This window comes from Drosophila simulans, chromosome 3R (genome assembly GCF_016746395.2).
Source record: "Drosophila simulans strain w501 chromosome 3R, Prin_Dsim_3.1, whole genome shotgun sequence".
Lineage (NCBI taxonomy): Eukaryota > Metazoa > Arthropoda > Insecta > Diptera > Drosophilidae > Drosophila > Drosophila simulans.
In genome coordinates, this window is record NC_052523.2 from 4,283,030 (window position 1) to 4,305,100 (window position 22,071).

General features: G+C 43.4%; 3 protein-coding genes across 14 annotated transcripts in view; all 3 read left to right on the forward strand.

Moving 5' to 3' along the window:
* The first annotated feature begins 546 nt into the window (after positions 1-546).
* On the forward strand, positions 547-1,728 carry LOC6727130 (pyridoxine/pyridoxamine 5'-phosphate oxidase). Of its 2 annotated transcripts, XM_016176267.3 has the most exons (3): positions 547-694; positions 756-815; positions 882-1,728. In XM_016176267.3, coding segments are annotated over exons 1-3 (741 nt in total). In that variant the 5' UTR covers positions 547-693; the 3' UTR covers positions 1,562-1,728. The 2 variants fall into 2 exon arrangements, with proteins under 2 accessions (XP_016033602.1, XP_002102523.2); XM_002102487.4 differs by having other exon boundaries at positions 553-815.
* A 67-nt stretch (positions 1,729-1,795) lies between these two features.
* On the forward strand, positions 1,796-3,206 carry LOC6727131 (pyridoxine/pyridoxamine 5'-phosphate oxidase). The gene is made up of 2 exons (XM_002102488.4): positions 1,796-2,597; positions 3,009-3,206. Exons 1-2 carry the CDS (start codon positions 1,893-1,895, stop codon positions 3,075-3,077), a joined length of 774 nt encoding a protein of 257 aa, XP_002102524.1. The 5' UTR covers positions 1,796-1,892; the 3' UTR covers positions 3,078-3,206.
* A 1,457-nt stretch (positions 3,207-4,663) lies between these two features.
* The window catches only part of LOC6727134 (diacylglycerol kinase eta), a 39,259-nt gene continuing 21,851 nt past the window's right edge, over positions 4,664-22,071 (forward strand). For 8 of the 11 annotated variants that reach the window (XM_039295911.2, XM_016176268.3, XM_039295912.2 and 5 more), the window contains exons 1-2: positions 4,665-5,771; positions 9,252-9,365. In XM_039295911.2, coding sequence (XP_039151845.1) covers positions 5,532-5,771; positions 9,252-9,365 — 354 coding nt within the window. In that variant the 5' untranslated portion in view covers positions 4,665-5,531. Of the gene's footprint in view, positions 5,772-9,251; positions 9,366-12,076; positions 12,514-22,071 lie in introns of those variants that run through there. The other 3 variants (XM_016176272.3, XM_039295913.2, XM_039295915.2) reach the window with 2 other exon arrangements.

Genomic DNA, 22,071 nt, shown 5'->3' on the forward strand with positions numbered 1-22,071 from the left:
CCTGAGAAAGCCGCCGAGCTGAGAGTCACGCACACGTGCTGCCGCTGTTTGTTTTTGTACACATTTTTCGCAATGCCAGGGTTGACAAGGCATCGATGCGAATAGTATTTTCTTCAGCTTGGCGTTGTACAAATAGTTTAACTATTTTAAAATTGCAAGACACACGAAACTCAATTCAAGCACATTGATTAAATTTTCGCTTTAAATTTGATTAAATCGCTTTAAGATTCAAAAGGTAAATATAATAGTAGCGAAGCCTATAGACAAAATGGTAATCTCTAGGGCGACACCTATCGATAAAAAAAATATTCCCAAGCACGCCATCTATTGTCAAATTACTATTTCCCCAGTGGCGCCATCTAGCAACAAAATAGTACATCGCCACCTATTGAGGATTTTATAAAATGCAACGTGGCGACACCTGGCGCTAAAACAAAAAATATACACACTAGCGCCCTCTAGCTCTGTTAACCAGCTTCCAGATAACATTCTATTAACTTTGCTGCTAACGCAGGGAGTGACCGTGTCTGCATTCCCAAAAAATACCGCTAAAAAGCGGTGTTAATCACACAAAGAGGGACTGGCTACACTAAGCGCAAACAAGTCTTGCATTTTGCAATAAATTCTCTCGCCGGTTTTGTTATTGTTTTGGTGCTCAGGTGCCGCAGATAAGCTCATATCTGACCTTGAATAAGTACGTGTAAATCTTATTTGTGAAATCGGCAATAATCAGCAGGTAAACCCCACAAACACAGTGAAGTTGCTGCAAACAATTCGCAGGATGAGCCAAGGTGCCTCGGAGGTGCCACTTTCGGGTAAGTAACTCCAATAACCAATAATATGTTCTAATAAATGGCCTGCTTGTAACTCTGTGAAACTAGCACTTCGTCTAAAGTACTGTGAGCGCAAGGACGCCTTCCTGGAGGATAACATCAAGGTGAAGAACCCCTTCTGTGTATTCCGAGACTGGCTGGAGTTGGCCCTGAAAACGCCGGAGATTTTGGAACCTAATGCCGCCGCTCTGGCCACCGTGAGTGCGGAGGGTAGGCCTTCCAATCGCTATGTGCTGGTGAAAGAAGCCACCGCCGAGGGATTCACCTTCTTCACGAACTACGGTAGCCGCAAGGCGGAAGACATCAAGTCCAATCCCAATGTAGCCATATCCTTCTACTGGCTCCCTTTGCGGCGAAGTGTCCGCATCGAGGGCGTGGCTGAGAAGATCTCGGCGGAGGACTCCCTCAAGTACTTCCACCAGCGACCTAGGGCCAGCCAAATCGGAGCCGCTGCCAGTCCGCAAAGCCAGCGGATTCCGTCGCGCAGCTACTTGGACGACGTGGAGGCGGCAATCAAGCTTGAACTGGGTCCCGATGGCGAGGTGCCGCTGCCCAACTGGGGCGGCTACTTGGTGCGTCCCGACCTCATTGAGTTCTGGCAGGGTCAGACCGATCGGCTCCACGATCGCATCCGCTTTAGACGAGGTGGTGGAGTGGAATCCGAAGTCGACGGCAAGCTGGTTCACAAGGGAGAGGATGGATGGGTGTACGAACGGCTGGCTCCTTAGGCACTGGGATCTGGAGTTCAGCTACAGATGCATTGAAAATGTCTTCCAAATCTAGTTGTTATGCGCAATATAATAGAGGAATGTGTAAAGTCACTATAAACAACTATATACATATGTACAAGCTTAACTATTAAATACAAATTGCAGATTGCCTTTAAATTTTGTAATAAGGTGTAAGTGAAATTCCTTTTTAAATGTGCAAGTATGCTAGTATATGTACATCTTTAAATATGGCATATAACCCTTCCAAAATTTGGACAAAGCAGCCTAAGCATTTTTTATCCGTTTCCTTGAAGTGCGTTTTAAATTGTAGAGCATATTAAAAATTACTATGTCGACTGTTTTGGTACAAAAGCTGTGGTCTACGCTTTGGTCAGCAGGATCACTAAGTCGCTTTGCGCAGCACATGAGCCATGCTTCCCACCAGGTGAGCTATGTAGGCAGCGAGGAGCAGCGGGTGTACGAGGAGCCCCACGTAATCTTCCAGAACTGGTTGATGGCAGCCCAGAAGGAGGCGCCTCAGGTGCGGCCTCGACTGGCCTGCATGGCCACGGTGGACAAGTCCGGTGAGCCTGTGACCCGCCTGACCAGCATCGAGGAGGTAAATTCCAATGGAATCACCTTCTTCACAACCCTGGGTAGTCGGCAGGCGGGCGAGATTAGCGCCAATCCTCACGTGTCGCTGCACTTCAACTGGGCGCCGCTCATGCGCAGTGTCCGCATAGCTGGATCTGCTCACCAGCTAACGGAGGAGCAGGTTCGAGACCAGTTCCGACGATTTCCACGCCACGTCCAGATGAGCATCACCCATGGACCACGATACGCTGCGGCCGAGTGGCAATCCCGATCCGGGTTCTTTGCGCGGATCGGAGAGCGCTTGAACACCTGGCTTGGAAAGCAACCAGAAGAGATCCCCATGCCGCACAACTGGGGAGGCTATATTCTTACACCAAGTCTTTTCGAATTCGGAATGCTAAGCGGCGAGAAGGCCGGTAGGACACGGGTGCGATTCCGGCGGTGTCTTGAAATGCCCAGGGTATGTCCAATTATAATTATTACACAGGATAAGCCATAAGCAAATTTTTATATACTTGTAGAACCTATTAATTTATTTATATATCGCCATTTGTCTTTAATCTCACTTATCATTAATTCATATATTTTTTCTAGCTATACATTTCGTAAAATATATACACTTTTTCAATCAAAAAATATGTAATATAGGAGGTGAAGTTTCCGACCATATTATAAAGTATAAGTATTCCCGATAAGGATTACTAGCCGAGTGGATTTATCTGTCCGCCTTTCTGTCCGTCCGTATAAACTTCGTGATTATATCATTTATAACATTGAAATTCCCATTTTAACGCCCACTGTTTTGTTATTTTTTTCTATTTATACGCAAAAAAGGTTGTTATATTTAATTTTATAAATTTATTTCTTCCAGGGCACAAGAGTTGGAAACGTTCAAGCTGAAAGGCAGGACTGGGTTTATGATTCGTGTGAGGAAAATTGATACAAAACTATTTAAGGATGTGATTCTGCTCAAAATCCTTCTGTGTAAAAAATTAATTTTTATGACCAGCGTACCCTTACTGCTAAATCCTATGTCAAATAAAATTACTTGTCAAATAAAATTTTTTAAAAACGGTACTTCAGGTAATATTGTTAATTTAAAAAGTACCATTTTGGAAAAATTAATTGATGGCGTTTTTTTTTTTTTTAATTTCAAACAGGCATTAAATGGATAACTTAAGCTCTATCTGTAAAAAAAAAAAATAAATCATTTTTTGTGCTCTGGCGATTTCCAATTTATCATCATAGCAAATAATTAAAAGTGTGCCGTCCATTTTCAACGGGAAAAAAATAAATTAATTTACCGTCAGGGGAGCTTATGTGGTTAACAGATCGTTGCCAAATTGGATTTAAGTGAAAGCGTTAGTTCACTCAGCTTGGCCTCAATCGCATTTAAAATGCATTAAAAGCACGGCTCGCAGCCGCCTAATTGGATGTCCTTGGCTCCTCGAAATGCCCACTGCAGGTGAGTGTACGAGTGTGTGGGTGTGTATGTGGGCACGTGAAAATTTAATAAAATAAATAGGCGAGTGCAGTCGAGCGCAAAGAGTAATGCCCGCCGGGAAATGTGGGATAGATGGTGGGATGGATGTGGCGTTCAGGGAGGAGCAGGAACCGAAAGCCAAGCGGCAGTGACAGCAGACAACAAATAGTGAAAGCCAAAGCGCAAGGCCGGAAAAGCACACGCCTTCCAGCCAACCCAGCCTTGCCACCACCCACATTTTCCGCCCGCTCTACAAATTTGCCTTTTCACTCCTTTGTAATTGTAGCCATCGCTCTGTCAGTCGTTCGCTTCCTTCCACGGTTCGTTTTTGCCTTTCCTGTTTACTTTGTCCTGGTCTGCGCTTTGTCTTATCCTTCGTCTCGGCGTTTTGTTTTGCTCGTTCTATTTCGTCCCTTTTCGGCTTTTCCCGCACAGAGCGTTTCTGCTTAGCTCTCTTTCTCTCTCTGTGAATCTCTCTCTGCGGCTCGCTCGCGGAAAATGCAAGGATAATGAATATTTCTTACTTTCGTTGCGTGCCAGCTCAGTTGGATAGGGTTGCCTGCGCTGTCGAAAGTCTACACAAAACAAGAAAAAATAAACCTCAAATAGATAAGCTGCAAATAACAAAATATATGTGAAAACGTAATTTAATTTGTATTACAATTTTAAATTAATAACTAAATTCTAAAGAGATTTTGTTAAATCATAGCTCTAACAAAAGAATTAAAACTAGAAAACTTTCATGATGAATACATTTCCTTTGATTACTTACTTGTTCCCTTTCCTGACTTAAAATAGCTTTTTAAATCAATTAAAATATTAGTCACTTGATTGCTTATTTTACTGTTCCCTTCCGCTACTAAAAATAGCTTACAAAAACAACTAAAAGTTTTTTCATTTAACTTAATTTACTGTTTCCTTCCCTGACCTATAATAATAACATCTATACACCATTGAAAGTTTAATCCCTTTCCTTGACTTAAAATAGCTTTAAAAACCTCAGCATTGCCATCCGCCACCTGGCAACCCTGTGCCACCCACTCCGCTTTGGGCCACGGCACCGACAGCGAACAGTGAGGGTTGCGGTCTCGTTCAGTTCGCCGCGCGGCTCCGGCAGTTCGCATTCTGAGTGAGACTCAGATTCAGATTCGGTTCCAGTCTCAGTTCCGAGCAAACTTCGGCGGGGAGCAGAAGGAGCTGTGGAGCCCGAGCAGGACATAAAAATAGACACGAAGTACTGAAACAATAACTCGAGGCGGCGAGCTAGTGTAGAATTTTTTTACATATAGAGTTACGACGGGAGGAAGCAGGAAGTGGCGGATAATTAAGGACAAAAACGCAATTTCAATTATCGTTAGTGTAATCTTGAATGTGAATTTAAATGTGAACTGTAAGTGCACGGTATTCGGCAATTTTTGCTAGACACTTAGATACTCTGGATGTGGTGTACTTTTTCCCATTGCAAATTAGTTAGTGTAACCTAATCAAATATATATATAATTAAATAGAACGGTGTACACATGTGTGTTGTTGTGCAAGTATTTTTGCTAAATTTATTAAATTGATGTTGAATGTAAGCTTTTCGAACGCTCGTGCAATTATTGTAATCTGAATAAAGGAACTCTGACCGCTTTCAAATGACAAAGGACTAGAAATGGGAGTCCTTTTTCCCAAAAACCGTAAGGGTGTAAGGCCATTTGCCTTTGTCAGGGGGTGTGTCCAGAGCGGGGACTAGGGAGTCCTTTTACATAAGCATAAGGGCGAGCTGCAAATGGGACAGCCACCTGCGGCTACACGTCGGCTACTCAACGCTGGAATCCCTCGCTTTGTTCGCCGCTGAGTGCTGCGTGTCCTTGCAACGTGACAGTCCGATTGTGTCCCGGATATGCAAAGAAGTCCCGCATCCCGACAATGGCCCACTTAAAACTGGACACCCTCCACGTGCAGCGAAGCCCTCGCGGCTCCCGCAGGAGCAGTCCGAGCAGCGGAAGAAGCAGTGCCTGTAGTTCCGGTAGCATCTCCCCGGTGCCCATCATTCCGATCATCTCCATCAGCCACGATGGCGACGAGTCCGAGTCGGAGTCGGAAATCGAAACTGAGCCGGCGCGCCTCTTCCAGCGCCGCATGTCCACCAAGTGCACCAACAACCTGGTAAGTTCAAAGATCTAGTCGTACTGTACACTAATACAAATTGGTATTAGTTTCATAGACCTAAGAGAATTCGTTTCTGCAACACAGGTGTAGTCATGGTGTGCAACAGTGGTGTAGCATAACACAGTGAATGAATATGTCAGTAATTATTTCTGTGAGTCTTAAACTTATATCAAAAACCATTTCACAGCAGAAGGGCTGCAGCTTTTCTGCGTGTGTCAGCCGTCCTGCGGCTTTGTCACGGGACCAACCATGTTGCTGGTGCACCGGAGCGTCCTCGCCAAAGTTTCTGGAGCGGAAGTTGCATGCAAAGGGGCAAGCAGCTGCGGGTGTGGCGGACGCTTTATATGCGAGTTGCGTGTGTCGAGAGTTTATGTTTCAAGTACCTCGGCGAGCTACACCACTGCCAAAGGTCAGAGGCGCAGTTCAAGAAGTCGGTAAAATATTTTAGCGTCGCTGCTGCATAGGTCAGGGGTCAGGGTGGTCCCCATTTGCAGATTGCTTCGCCGGCTTAGCGGGCGCCCATTTCAATCACCATTTAAGTGCATTATTAAAATGTAATCCGACGCTGTCCACATCGCCCGAAATGAAATAGAATTGTATCGACTTGCGACTCTCAGCGGCACAAAAAAAAGAAATGGAAGGTCCGAGCGGACCGTCGTCGAATTTTAATTAAACGTTGCCATAGTTGCCCGGCGGCCAGGTTTCGCGAATAAAAGAATCAAAATGATGGAAAAGCTAATGAAAGGCAAGCCCCAAAACTCCGCGAAGCCCGAGAAAAGCTTCAATTAAGTTCTTTATGGCTTGGTGTCACTTTGTAGCGTCCAAGGCTCGTCCCTGGCCGCCGGTACACCGCGTCGTATGAACAATGTTCCAGTTCCCGGGTTGCTGGCCATTTGATGTTAATTATACGCATCGCTGCGCTGACCCTTCCGCCCAACTTTGGCCTTTGCCAACCCCATTGTATTTTTATCCAGCTCTCCCGATGAACCCACCGCTCGAGTTTCGGCAGCCGTTTCGCCAATTCGTCTGTCCAACTGCAATTTATGCTTTAAGCGAAGGCATTTCTTATTTGTGATTTATAGCAGTCGGGAGCTGGGCAAAACACATTTGCCTGATTGTGACAGACAAGCAACATTCAAGTGCTCCCGTGTGGAGAGGGGCGTGGCCCCATGAACTCTCTCACATGGGGCCTGGTGTGTTGCCAGTGTGTAGGGTTTACACATGTCAAACCGCAAAACAATAAGCGAACGCTAAACAAAGCGGCTTAGTGCAGGGCTTGATGGCAGCGTTTTGGTTAGCGTGCTGCCAGCCCTGAAGGCGGCGACAATAAGACAATAGAAAGAGCCTCAGCAGTTGGAGTACAGTGCGGGGCAAGCGACTAGGAACAGGGGTCTCGAAATGGGGTCTCCTTATGAAAAGATGTTTTAGTTATGAAATGGTATTTGTTTACTTTCTTGAAAATGTTTGTTTCAGATGTATAGTTTATTTAATTGGTGTAATTTGTTATTGCAATATTAATTTCCCAGATAATCATAATTTTAGTTTTTTTTTAATTTTGAATACGTATGTAGATATATCTCTTTACAATTAGAGATTTGAAAGAACAAAGGTTTTATCCACAGGTGAAATTGCATTATTGAACTACAAATAATTTTAAATAAATAGGCACGCTTTTTAACAATAAGTATTAATTTTCAAAAAGAAATGTTTACATATTTTTGCCAGCGATTGTAGTCCTTTTCAGCCATTTAAATCCAGCATTAAGCAAGCCTACTGTAGAAACAAAGCCAGAAGTCTTGCCAACTCTTTACCTCTGCCCCATTCTGTGGATCTTCCTCACTGGGCTGTTGCCGCAATATCCTTGAGTCTGACTTTCTTTCTTCAAGCCACGTGCTTGTTGGAAAAAAGGCTGAATTATTTACGACTATTTACTCAGACAATTGGCCAACTGTTTTGCGCCTCACGTGCGCCATCAAAGTAACTCGAAGTTCTGAAGCTAATTTCCTTAATTTAAAGCTGTTTTGCTTGACTTGAAAAGCTCAAAAGTCTGAGCGAAAAGAAAAGGAGCGGATTGTCTAATACCTATGCATAATGTATTTGCCGGCTGATGGAATCAAAGGCACTGAAATGCCAGTAAAAGTCACGGCTGGGAAATCTTACGTTATGTTGTTTACCTTGCCCGGCTGAGTGAGCAACAACAGCAAGTCATATTCATATCTACGGACCGGCCTTTTTATTTATCTTGTATCTTTTTACCGCAGCGAGAGTGGGGCAGAAAAGGGAGGAGTTTGGGGCAGGTGGCGTTAAATCAAAATCAATACCCGGCTAACGAAAATTTCAAACTTGCTTATCATCGTCGCGCTGTCTGTTGTTGTTGGCTGGCTGATGGACTCTGGCTTTGCGGGCTTTATCCTTGGCCACTTTGGCGTATACTTGATGTGTCAGCGATTGGCCTCATGGCCGTGCCACATGATTGATTGACGATGATTTATCTTGGCATGATAGCCCCTTACTTTGATTTTTAGTCACAGTTAGGCTTGGCTTGTGCGCCGAGCATTATCAATTTAATTCAATTTTTCATCTCCCTTGGGAGGTCAACGGCCTACTTTAAAGAAGGTTCCCCTACACGTTATGCCTTTATTCCTCAAAAATCGTTTAAAGTCACGTAAATCCTTAAGCAAGCTTTCAGTTCCTTGGCTAAGTAAACATTTCCGTTTCCCACTGCCATTTGCTGTGCAAACAGAAAGCAAATGGATTTGCTGCAACTCGATTGGTTGCAGTGTCCGTGGATTTTCCCAACGATTTTTCCATTATTATTTGGCGCTGGATTTCCTCTTGCCGCAAGGGTGGGCGGATATGACCCCGCTCAAAAACTAAACGGATTGCAACTTTTTGCAGCCAGCCATCTGCACTCGGATCGATTTCTATGACCCCGCTAAGCCAAGTCGAAGAATTTGGCCGAATCAAGAAGTTTACTTGTCGTATAATTGCCCCAGATTATTGTCACTTTTGTCGCCATTCGCGCCCCGCTTATTTACACATTTATAGCTCGCAAATATGTGTGAATAGCGCCAAAGGCTGTGTGGCAGCTCTTTGTTTGCACAATTGATTGCCGGCCATATCGACGCCCCTACTTTTCGCCCTCGTGCCTTTGCCCCTTCTTCGCCTGCAGCCAATTATTTGTTGACACTCAGTCGAAGATTGCAAGTGACGGGTCCCGCAGAGAGCTTCGGAGTTGCTGACCGGAGTGTCCTGCGTGTTCTGTGTCGTGTGTCCTGTGCCCTCAGTGCCCAGTCCCAGTCCCATCTGCGTCTGCTACATGCCACGCTCCTCATTATTATCATCCTCGGCCCATTGACTCCGGTCCGTGCAGTGTCAGCTCATCAATTGCTAATTGCCCCTGGCGAATCCATGGCTGATTGGGTACTTTCACAGCCAAGCTGAAATTGCAATCACTTTGTTCTGCACTCTTTTCAGGCTGCCATCATCAAGGAGGGATTCCTGCTGAAGCACACTTGGTCATTTCAACGCTGGCGGCGTCGTTACTTTCGCCTCAAGCGGAATATGCTGTTCTATGCCAAGGATGAAAAGGTGAGTTCCAGTTGACCATAGTTTTCTATTCGATAATAAATGCTTATTTGCTCGGTGATGAAATCAAAGGTATTGGTAATTGAATTCGATGCAGTGATTCCATGCCATTACCACCCATTTGCATGCTAAAGAAAACCATTTTCTATTTATTTAGGAATATATATTTTTGGGCAAAGGCCTTAGATTTATCTATAGAATCTATCTATTTCAAAGAAAAAAGTACTCAAACCTTAAAAAGTAACATTATTGTTGGGCATCGAAGTATAACTTATTTGACTCTTAATGCTTTTAGTTTTAGTTTGGACCAATAAACTGTTAGTTTTTATTCTAAGTTATAAAAGGGTGAACCTATACTTTTATCCAACCAGGTGTTGGGGAGCCCAACAAGTGAAATCACAAACAACTCAACAGCTCGGGGCATAAGTGCTATACCAATTGAAAGGTTTTCGGTGGACTGGTTTGCAAAGGAGTACTTTAATTTGCCACTTTTCGTTGAATAGCAATAGTAGACGGCAGTGCTCGATGCGATGGATGGCCTCACTTTGTTAGAACCTTTTTTCATCGTGACCCTTCACATTTGTTGCCAGCGGACTGACACGATCCTTGTGCTCTGCACTCTCGAATTGCGTTGCAGCAAATTGCAGGATATAATTACCAAATGAAATTACCGAGCAGCTAGAAGGCAAAACAATGTCGAATGGAGCAGGCGAGGGGTGCAGGAAGTGAAGGCCAAAGGGGGAGCCAGACAGGTGAGACGGACAATAAATTGGTTTATTGCGTGCAGTGCGCTTTTCATCAATAATGTACGCTTTTAAAATGCCCGCGTTACATGGGGCCGTGCCACCTAATACAATCACAATGCGGCTGAATTTTCGGTGGCGATATTGGGGCCAAAGGTCGCGGGCTGAATGCAGTGGCTTTTAGTGTCTCAATAAATTGAACCTCGCCTCGCCTGTCAATGTCAATTCAACTCGATTGCGGCGTGCCCCTGCCATTAATCATATTAACGAAGCTAATTGCCAGGTAAATCAATTATTTAAGGCCGGTCTGCGAGCTCAAGTTTCGGTCTTGAATGAGCGTGATCAGGAGCAGAATTGCGACTACTAAACTGATTACTCAACTCATTTCAACTGAATTCATCTCCACTCAGTATTTAATCCGAAGTTCTTCTGATGCAATTGCATGGCGTCTCATCCGATTGCGATTGACGTCAATCTAGCTACCAGCGTAAAATGCAATTATTTTGTGAACTTTGGAGCAGGCGGAATGATGCAGCCTCTTCAGCGCCGGCTTTGCGTTATGTAAGGGCTATGAAAACATTACATATTGCGTATCCGCCGTGTGTTGCTTTCACGCTGGCTCAGTTGCGAAGCATTATGGCCTTGTTTCACCGTTACGCAACAAGTCGAAGGCGTCTTCTGCTCCTCACACCATCGCACAGAGGCTCCTAGCTGGTGACATTAAGTATTCAGTAATGTAATGACAGGTTGCCATGGACTCGTCGGTCGCCCAAATGATTAGCCCCATTAGTGCCTGCCGACCGACGGCATTTATTCTGATTAAAAATTCAGTTTAATGCCCGATAAATAGAGCTTAAGCTGCTGCCTTATTAAAAGGTTAATATCGCCGACGTTCGCATTCTTCGGCTGGCCGAAAGGTGCCCGGGAACTCATTAAGCGTAGGCACGAAATTTCAATTATAATTACGCATACGCCATGTTGTGCCCAAGTGGCTTAAACGGTGGGCAATTTGTTGCCGTAGTAAACTTCAATAAAAAGGGCAAGGGAATAGGGAGCGGGAAAGCCCAGGACGAGAGCGAAGGACTGAGGAAACTACGCGTGCCAGACAAATACGCGGCCATACCTAAGTTGGTCCTAAGCTGAGGCACAAAAAGGATAATCCTTTGGCGGGCTGGTAAAAAAAAAGAAAATGAAAGGCATTTGCGGGATGGAAGAACGGCTCGCTGAGACTGATGTTCATGTTGATGATGGTTGTGCTGCTCGTAAAAGCGCAAATTTTTGTTTGCATTGTTTTCGTCGCAGCCTTCTCCTTGGACGGCTCCTTTGGGCCCCGTATCCCTCCGACTCACCCCTCCCCTGTGCTCGTCATTTTGGCCCACACTAGCGAAGCTCATTTCGGCTTACTTTGCTGCACGCGACTCGGCCGCCGGAACAACAACGTTGGGCCAACTCACCACAGTTGTAAAGTCGTAGTACTCGGCTTTTGGCCATGTGCGCGCTCGCACGCACAAAGGATGGGGATGCTGTGTGCATGTGTGTGCGTTTTGTTTTGAAACGTGAAAGCTTTTAGTTCTCGAATGAGAGCACAAAAGCTCTCCGCTTAGGGTTGCTACCATTTCATTTATCTTAAATATTGCCAATGCAAATGAAATATAAAATATTGTGTGTCCTTTATATAGACAACAAATTATGTTTTCCTCATATATTTCATACCCATTAATAGTATGTATAATTTCTTCGTTCACCTCTGAAGCAGAAATTATTTTTTTGTTTTTAATTACTTACGAGATCTCCTGAGGCACTCAATTTTTTTTCCGTGCCCAAAGAGCTTTGGCTCCACAGTACCCACCCCAAGCCCCATCGCACCTGTAAATATTTGTATCCTTTCGGGCGCATGGCAGTCAGATGGAGCGGCAGGCAGCCAGCATGTCTGTGTGTGGTGAGTTTCGGAGGGCGGCCAATAAAAGCGACTGTTTGGCAGGACCTGAGCTCAGTTTTAACTCAACGAAGCGATGTGCCACAAGTCAGCGAAAACAGCGAAGTCCACGGAACCATCACCATCAACAGCCAGACCAGAGAAAGCCCACCGGGCCAAATAATTAATTATTTAACCGCGGGCAAGCTCAACGTCGATAAAGTTACTTAAACAAATAATTCTCGATAAGTGTAAAGAAAAAACAAGACTCTGCAAAATAAACAATTAAATATTTATTTTGTTTTGGTCCGCGAGGCGGCGGCGCTAAGGAGGAGTCCTTAAGCCATTGCCTCAAGTTTTGTGTGTGAGTTCGTAAAATGTGAGCCAAAGAAACATCAGAACTTTTAGCCGTAAACCGTAGAAGCAACAGTTCCAAAACCGTAAACTAAACGCCTAAGTCACCGCTAAATCAATATTCTGCGTGTTTTTCGGGGTAAGTTCGGCGTTCAGCGTTCAGCTTGCGAGCCCATTTCCATTTTATTCTCGTTTCAATACAGCTTCGGGCCAAGTGATTTGTCCTGGGCTTACCAAACTTTCCGTCGGCTTTCGCTCGCATTAATCCTGGAACAAATATATTTATGTGGAAACAGATTTGTGAGCCTGCCAAAACTTTTAATTGGCTAATTTAATTAATGTGCGCTAGTTGAGCTACCCAAATAGGGGCTTAAGACATTAATTTAAACTTCAGCAGAACAGAACAGACGTTGATGTATTCCAAGAAAGACATGGTCTTGTCTTCTCCGACTTCTTATTTGTGCAATTCCTTACTCAGATAAATATCTAATTGACTCCGAGCAGTTAACACACACTCACGCAATCAATTCGATTCAGCTAGGAGCACTGACCCTTTGTCTGAGCCATCTTCTCGTTGAGCTCCCGTTGGGAAACTTGAATGGAAAGGGGACACTTTCTGGCTAATTACCTAGGCACACAGACATCCCACTACGGCGGGCATATGCGTATTAAATGGCAACATGAGGCTGCCAAACAATCAGCCAAAGTGACATTTCCACCGAGATAATTGTGTGCATATTTATAAAGGGCACAAGCGGCAAGACTGGCGCAAATTAAAATGGGGCATGGATGGGCATGGAGCTCTTGTGTTATGATGAAAACGATACAGGAGTAAGCTGTGCCCGATAATGGACTGCACGACTTACCTGGAGCATATTGTCCTGCTATCGTCTGCACTCGACAAAATTCCTCCTACCTGTAAAAAAACATTCTAGATGAACGCAAAAGCTTATTAGATATTGCGTTTCTTTCACCAGGTACGCACAAGCAAAAAAGGCTGAAGTTTGCATTTATAATAATTATTGATACCCCGAGCTTAATAATAGTAATGGCAGCATTTTGAGTTTAATAAATACAAGGTGTTTAGAAGTCCTTCTGTTTTTAGCAACTTAAAACTGCCAAACTGCAAAGTTATAGTCCCACCTTTTCCTGTGTGTAACTAGGCTTGGATTTCACTTCACTTTCATGATGTAAGTTACAGGAAACCTCACTCACTTTCTTCAACAAACTTTGTTTACTCTTAATTTTTTAAGTGTGCACATACGTATACAGCAGCTTAGCCTGCGGCAAATGATTGCGTGCCTCGAATGCTATCAGCACTTTTGTCCTGACATGTGCGTGTCCCACACACACACACACACAGACAAGGGCTCACCTACATAGAGCATGATGTCCTGCGGCCGTGTGCAAATGTTTATTGTGTGTAGTGTTTTGAAAAATTTACATGGTAGCCCGCTCCAAGCCGAACAACGCATGTAATGTTTGCAGTGAACAATGAGCACATTGCCATTTGGGTGTCCTTTCGGTATTCAGTATTCAGTGTCCTGCGTCCAGGTGTGTTTGCTGTGTTTGTCGAAGAATTAGGGTTTCCCTGCATGAAGGACTGTTTTTTACCCTTGCAGAGGGTATTTCTATTTAGTCAGAAAAATAAGTAGACATAGAATACCACATAATTCCACGTCCGCCTGTCCGTTCATCCGTCGGCTTAGAATTGATAAAAATCGAAGGACTTTGCCCTATAGGTGCCATATGAGCAGATAGAAAATTATTAGAAAATATTAGAAAACTTATCACAAGCAATCATCTGCCTTTTTTCAATATTAACTAATTTACTGCAAGGGTATATAGTCTTCGGCTTACCGATTGATTGCTGTAGATGTTCTGTTTGGCATTAACCAAATTTTCTTGGGGCTCGTAAGCTCATTAAATTGGCAAATCATGTTCGCATTTTATTGTTAGGCAGCATTAGGAAAAGATTAATTAAACCAGAATCGTGCAGGAGTGTTGATGAAATGAAAGACTTCGAGATGAGCGTGGCATTAAACAGTAATGTCACGCTCTTTTTAATAGTAATTTCATTTAATCGATCTTATTAATAGTTGTCGAAATATGTATAAATAGCTGGGATGAAATAAATAAATGTATATAAAAATCCTACACTAAAGCCTCAAACATAAATTTTAGTCGCGTAAATATAATGCATAAATATTATCAATATTCTAGTAATTTAATTACAGGAATTTCATTATCAAAATATGCATCACCTAATTAAATTGCTTATGAATTTATGCAGGCTCGGTACTTTGTTCGCAGATTAAAATTTAATGATAATCGCCATCAATTTCAATCAGCGACAATAAAAATGAACAAAAAAATCAATTTGGATCAGGTACAGTAGCCGACAAAGCCACATTTTACGTCAGTAGCCATTTGCCTGACACTTTCCTTTCCGACGGTAAATAGTCTGACGCTTTTTGTTTTCCCAGCTATTTTTTGGATAAGCGCGATTAAGTTTTCATAAACAGAAAAACAACCTTGGAAGTCCATTCGGTGTGTCTCTAAAATTAGCCACAAAGGTCGACTATATTGCCTGCACCGGAGGTCGAAAGTTTCACATGGGCCTGTTTGCAGGGGCCAAGGAGCAAAGTCGGGGGGTCAGGGGTCTTGAAATATGCATTGCTGAGGCGAACTGTCTGCTCAGCCAGGTGTGTGGATAATCCTAGAATAGTTCAAATTGAGACGACGCAGACATGACAATTTCACTCAAAACATAAGGAATTTTACCGTCATAATCCTTTGCAGGAAGTGCTTATTTCAAACCATTCAACGAAATTCCAATAGAGCTCCAAGCTAAGATACAAGCTAAGATACAATACTAACAGTAGACAGCAAAAGCAGAATAAATCGCAGGACACATTTTTCATATTCTCTATTTGCATTTTGTTCTGGCATTTTCCCACGAAACTCCCTCGAGGATTCGATGGCACCAGCTGTGAGTGCATAATTTGCTGGCTTAGTTTTCGAAAAGGTTTGTTGGCAATTTATGTACACCCAACCAAATCAAACTCAATGAGGTCACACATGGGCACTCCTCACAGTCACGTGCCAAACACCCCAGCAAAAAAGGCCGACATTTGTTTCGGGTTTTTTTTTTTGGGTAAAATCGATGGCCTGATATGGGTCCGAAAGTGAAACAATGGAGGCAGCCACATGTGATATTTTGACAAACTGCATAAACAAAGTGAGGATTTTGCATGCAAAGTCATAATAAATTCAAATTAATTCCACTAAAGTGATTTTGAGTTGTACAAATCATTCCATTTGCAAGTGTGTGAAAGACAAACATTTACACACAGGGAAAAGCATGACAATGATAAACCAATTTTATTCGTATCACATAACTATTTATCATCCGTTTTAGATGCAATTTAGTTTAATTTAGCTTAAAATGATTATATTAGCTAATAACAGGATACACAATCTGTAAAAATAAAATTAGTTTATAATATAATCACAACGTTTGTTCTACTCGCCATGAAAAGTTTGTAAATTTATTCCTCTGTACACCAACAATAGTATTATCTTTTAGTCAGCGATTAGTTTTGAAAAACTTTTCAATTGAACAATTTTTGTGATGCTGGCCGGAATATCCTGATATCCGTGGCCCTGACAGGCAACATTTCTAACAGAGGAGCTGTCTGTTCGCCAATGACGAGCTGCAGCCAAATGAAAAATGTCAACGAGACGGAGGAGGATGCCATCCGGCTCCAGCAGCTGGGGGATTGTCGTGAACCAGGCCCAGTATCAGCAGTTCAGTTCAGTTCCAGTCCCTTTCCTTTGTTCAAGTCAGTCCCAGCTGACGTGGATGTGTAATTTTCATGGCATTCACACACAAGAAAGTTATGCCAGCGTCATCAGTTCTTCTAAACTTTAATGGGAAATTTCAAAAAATTTATTTAATCACATTTTATAGATCTGGGCAGTGTGTTTTATGAAGAGATTGGATTCAAAGTAAAAACTTAATTAAAATTATTTATGTCTGCAATAGCTTAGGTTCCTGGTTTCTAATCTGTTTTATTATAATTACAAATGCCTACAGCAAGTCTACATAAACTTGGATAAAGATGATACATAATCGTCTGAAATCAACATTGGAGTAATCGTGTACTCACTGCATATTTCACTATCTGGTGGGTTTTTCTCCCAGTGATTGCGGCAGATACGCACAGCTTCCATTTGCCGCCAGTTGGCGCTAGTTTAATCAGCATAAATGTTGCCCTCGCATGTGGCGTCGCCTGGGCCTACTGACTTTGCATATTGTAGCGGCTATACGGACTTTAATGACTGCATAACCATCGACCCAGTAGTGGCGCACTGGCTCATCCACGGAGCCCCTATATCTCCCCGCCCGCCACATCCTGCACTTAATGAACTTGTTCATTTGTTGCACGTGAACGGAATAAAAGCCTTGAGTGTCGCACTCTAAGGATGTGTACAGTACGCACTACGTATATTTCTATATTTTCCTTGTCATTCAGAGCTACGTGACGAGGGGAGCCGGCAGGACGTGGAAGACGGGCAGGATGACGAAGATGTGCTCATCATTGACACTGAAGGTTGTCACTTGGCTCGTTTCGCATTATCTAAATTTCATATTTATTTAGGTGGGTTTTTGTGCTAAATCCACGCTGGATGTTGAGTTGCTGCATTGTGAGTGCATGAATGGCTCGGCAGCTTTTGCTTCTCTGTTTTCCTCTCAAGCACAACTGGCAGGATATTGTATTTATGGGCTGGGCGGAAATTAATACAAATAAAGGACGAAATGAATTCAAGCGCGAATGAAACAAATCAGCACTGTCTAAGGCAAAACTTGTCGAATTAATACGATAGCCATCACATAAATGCGAACAACGCAACGAACAATGGCCAAAACCAATTTAATGGCCATTTGAAATATCACGCATACCACACGTTGGCCCGTCAACGAAGCTCAAAGCCGCAGAGGGACAGCAGCGATATTAATCCAAGGCGGGCAAAGTGAGTGGTCAATTGCCGTGGCCTCTGGTCCTGGCCAGGACCTTTTCCCGCACCACCACCCAATCATCATAATGCTTTCGGAGCTTAGCCATCATTTATGTCGTCGACATCTGCGTCCAGCTCACTCGCTGAATGCCTCAGGTCGCCTAATCTCCTGTTTGTATGCAGCCCGCAGGATCAACTTTGTTGGGGGAAAACTTTTTCGTGTCCAAGATATAAGTAGGAAACTCCCCGGACTTTTCGTCTTTAAACAATCCTGGGTGTCGCCTTACTGGGCTGATAGAATTTCCATGCAAAGTGAGTTTATTTTGTGGATTATCAATCGATTACCAAGAACTCCGAGTGCATAATCGCCGCATAGACACTTCGCTCCTGAAATTGTGTGTTATATGCGAATGCCAGATGAAAACGTAATCACCTTACACCGCTTAAATTTCATAAATTCTGCGCGATACGTCATTGGGAAAATCTGCGGGCTTGGCTGCGCCTCAAGCTTCCCAAGTAGAAACGTTTATTTAAACGTGAGAAGCCGCCGCAGAGCTTTCCAGAAGACCGAGGACGCCACCGCTGATGTGTCCAAAATGGGGGACTTCGAGGGGCGGCCTCAAGGGTGCATTAAGCTAACAAGCGTACTAAATGTACTACAAAACGTGGCAACAACCAACCACAGAGACAGCGACACCAACGAAGCTATGACGTCGGTGCTGAAGTGTTGCCAACACTCTGGGCCCACGAGAGTGCGAGTGCGGGGAAAGCTGTCGGGAAAACTTATGCAATGAAATGTGTTGCATGAACTACAAGCTAAGGCGGTGAGTTGCTCAAAATATACACTATTACCAGTTTTCTGGGAAACTCTGTTTCTCAGCATGCGGGTTGCGTTTTCGATTGGCGAAACCGCACCCTATGCCAAAGGGCAAAGTAACAGATATGAAATCGACCTTTATTATAAGCCCAACCTCAGCATCTTTGGGAGGTTATACAAATGCAACTTATTAAGAGAAAAATATCTAAAATGATTAGTTCGCCTTCCTCAACTCGCATTATTCCAGAAACAGAAATGTCATAAGTCAAATTCCTGTTCTAAATCATATCTCATCATAAGTAGGTTCCGAGATTCTTTAAATATATTTTTGATCTTTACCACACTTATTAAGGCTGTGTCAATAAATAATCATATTTCTCATTTTCCGAGTGGAAAGCGTGGGCCTTGCACCTGTGTTAGTGCCCACCGGAAATGGAAAATGTTTTAGATGAACAGCTGAAGCAGCCGCCAACCGTTGCAGTTAGCGAAATGTGAAACTTCCGCCCTGGCTCCGCCCAACTTTCAAGGCTGCGAAGGGAAAATCATTAACATTTCCTTGGCACCTTTATGACTGCCAAACATTTAAGTCTACCCAAGGACCAAGGCGGCGTCCCAACTGCCATTGCCAATCTCATTTTGAGTTATGTGTGACTAAATTGACATTTCACCTTGATTAATGGCCACGGGCTGGTCAGCAGACTGGGAGAGCTCAATCATGGTCCCGGCTCCAGATTCGGTTCGCTGGCCAGAAGGGAGCCACGAGCCAAGGCTCACGAGCTACTAGCCAAGTTAGAGGACGAGGTCATTGTCTTTTGCGAGCGACTCAAATTTATTGTGGCGCATTAATTCCCTCATTGCGGATAAAAATCATTTTAAATGGAAAGCAATCACGGCCAGCGGATCGCATCTTTTGTCGTGGCTCAGCCCGGATGGGAGCCTACATATTTGATTCATTTGGAAATGCTCCGCCGGCGGCCCAAAGGCTAACGACTAACGGGCCGCATGAATATTTAATTGACGTCAAGCCCTGAGGCGGAAAAGGGTACAGGTTTTCGAATAATTCCTGCGAAAATTCCCAGACAAAGCGATGAGCACTGGCTTTTGCAAGTGTGAGTACAGCGGTTTGATATTGCCAGTCGAGCTTTATTAATTTATCATTAAAATGTATACACATTTCGCTTGTTTCATCTCCAAAACTTTAACTTCAAAACCGAAAGAGAAACAAATTTTTGCCATTCATGCTGCTAAACAGGCCCGAAGTTTTAAATAACGCACAAAACGGCGCCAAGCTCAAAGGAGCGTTAACTGGTCTGAGTGAAAGGCAGCGAAAGGAAAGGTCGAAACGGCTTTCTTACCCCTCATTTCGGTTGGGCACTCGTGCGACTTTGAAATGCTTAGTGAAAAGTTTTGGGCCCAAAGACAGTTTCTGGCCAGCCACCACCCACAGTGACAGGTTTGCCGACAAAAGGTAATACCAGAAATGGGGCACAACAAAGGCTGCTTCTTGCCTTTTATTGAGTGGGAATCCTTTGTGTGACAGGCTCCCCAGCAAGGCAGTGTCCTTCTAAAATTTCCGGCCAGCGTTGCTATAGGTAACGCTCCCGAAAAGCCACTTCTAGCCCGTGAAATAAATGATTCAGGGGTGAGTGATACTTGAAGCCAGGAGGGAGGTGGGAATTCGTTTAGTGCCCTGTAATGTGTCAATTATATGGCCATTTAGTGCAAACGAAATATACTTGATTCGATTTAGTTGCTGGGCAAAAAAAGAGAACCCTGCAGACTCAATTTTCAATTGAGCTGCCGTAAATCAATCAATTTTCTGTTAGCGCTAAGTGAACTTCATTTTCTGCACCCACTGTGACCAAGTAACGTTATCAACAGAAATGGTTTTAATCAAATTAAATTATTTTTAAGTAAGTTGAGTACCTCGACAACCTGAACTTCAGTTTATATTAGTTGCCCCCATATTTTATCAACACCTAACATCAGCTTAGGATTATAACAAACCTAGGGCCATTTAAGTTTCAGTGAAACTTTTAACCTTTAAGGAAGTAAAAATCTGACAAATGACTTTTGGCTTATTCGGTTACTCCATAGTGAGTTGGCAACTAACTCTGTTTTCGGTACCCTTGCAGGCAAATTGAAAAACAGATTTGCCGTGCAGACGGGATTTTAACTTTAAGCAGCCGTAAACAAGAAGTAAAAATAGAAGATAACCGGGCTTAGCGAAAGTTTGCACACGCACACCGCACAAGTTGCAAGAACATGAGGTAAATGGGGCAAGTTATCATTAACACCTCGCTGATCCAGCCATCCGCAGCCCCCCCTGGACCCCGAAAAAATGAAATGGGGACTAAGTGGAGAGATTGGGGAGTTTGGGGGGCGAAGAGCAGGACCTAGAAAGGTGTTGGCAGTTGCCGGGGGCGCGTGATTCCCAAATTGATGGGCGGCCTCTCAGGTTACGTGGCATCAACATTTATGCGAGGATTTACACTCGAAAATAAATCCTTCACGTGGCATTAAGGAGATGCGTGCTCTTTGCGGCGTTTTCCCATTAGCTGCTCCTTTCGCCTTGGATCGGTCTGGGCCTCGATTTACGGGTCTGTTTACCGCCCATTTTATGCTCAGTTTTGAATATTTCCGCCCTAAGTGGTTTATGTATTGCGCTTTAATGGTAAATGTCGTGCAAAGTTGACCGAGTCTTTGGATCCGCAAACACCATCGTTTATTGAAAAAGTTCACTGAGAGGCTTGCCATGAGCCAGGGAACATAAGTCACTATTATTTCGGGCACTGAGAAAAAAAGTTGCATTTTAGCTTAAACAAACTTAGACCAGGGAATTTCATACATGCACAGGTATTTTAACATTCACATTCTTATTTGCTGCAGATCATAATTACTCCGAACTATTCATTCAGTAACATACGTTTTTAATTCGATTAAAAAAGTTTTTCACATTCGAAGTATGTTTTTATGAGTTTTTTATAGATATTGCAATTTGCAGTAATGTTCGGGTTTTTGTAAGTGCATGTTGACTAAACTTTTTCTTCGTGCTAGGGCGGCAGAAAAACTTTTTACTTGTCTAGCAAATAATTTATTCGAGTAGGGGGCACCGTTCATATAATTTTTACTGCCTGCTGGCTGTGCATGTTTTACTAAAGCCAACAAGGAAAAACTGCCATCATAAATGTTTAATTTACAATGTGCAATCTTGGCATGGCCAGCAACCAAAAGTTAACCTTTTTGTCCAAATGAATGCACATTTATTAGGCTGAAACTGCGGGCCAGGATACGAATTTTGTGGAAAGTCCGGCAGATAATCGCCGGAGCTGTTGCCGGGCAGTTGGATCTGGACCTCCGCCCTTTCTGGGTCGGAAACGTTTTCGGTTTTTATCAAACTGCTGAAAGCGGGCTTGTGTGTTCTTTCGGAACGGGAAATATCATTTTATCAAGCCCGAAACGAGGTCATGTGAGTTTCCCGCCGATTCGCAGACCAAACCCAGACCACGCGGCCCAGAAAAATGTTGAATTTCCACATCGCTCTTAGTCTCCTGGCTTCCACTTCCTTTCTTTTTTTAACATAAAACGAGACTCATAAATTATGTTGCATAAATCACGGCACAGCGGCTCGTTTTCAACATTCTGTTGGATATGTTGTACGCCAATAAGGTTCACAAGAGGGAAATATATAACATATGCATATGCCATTAATAAAATCAACAGAAGTTTGCTCCCAAAAGCAAAAATAAACAGAAATGCGAATATTTTAATGGTTGCGCAAATTAATTGATTTCTTTATTACGAGGCAACTTGGTCCAAACCAAATTAATTAAATATAACGTAATAACAACAATTTTC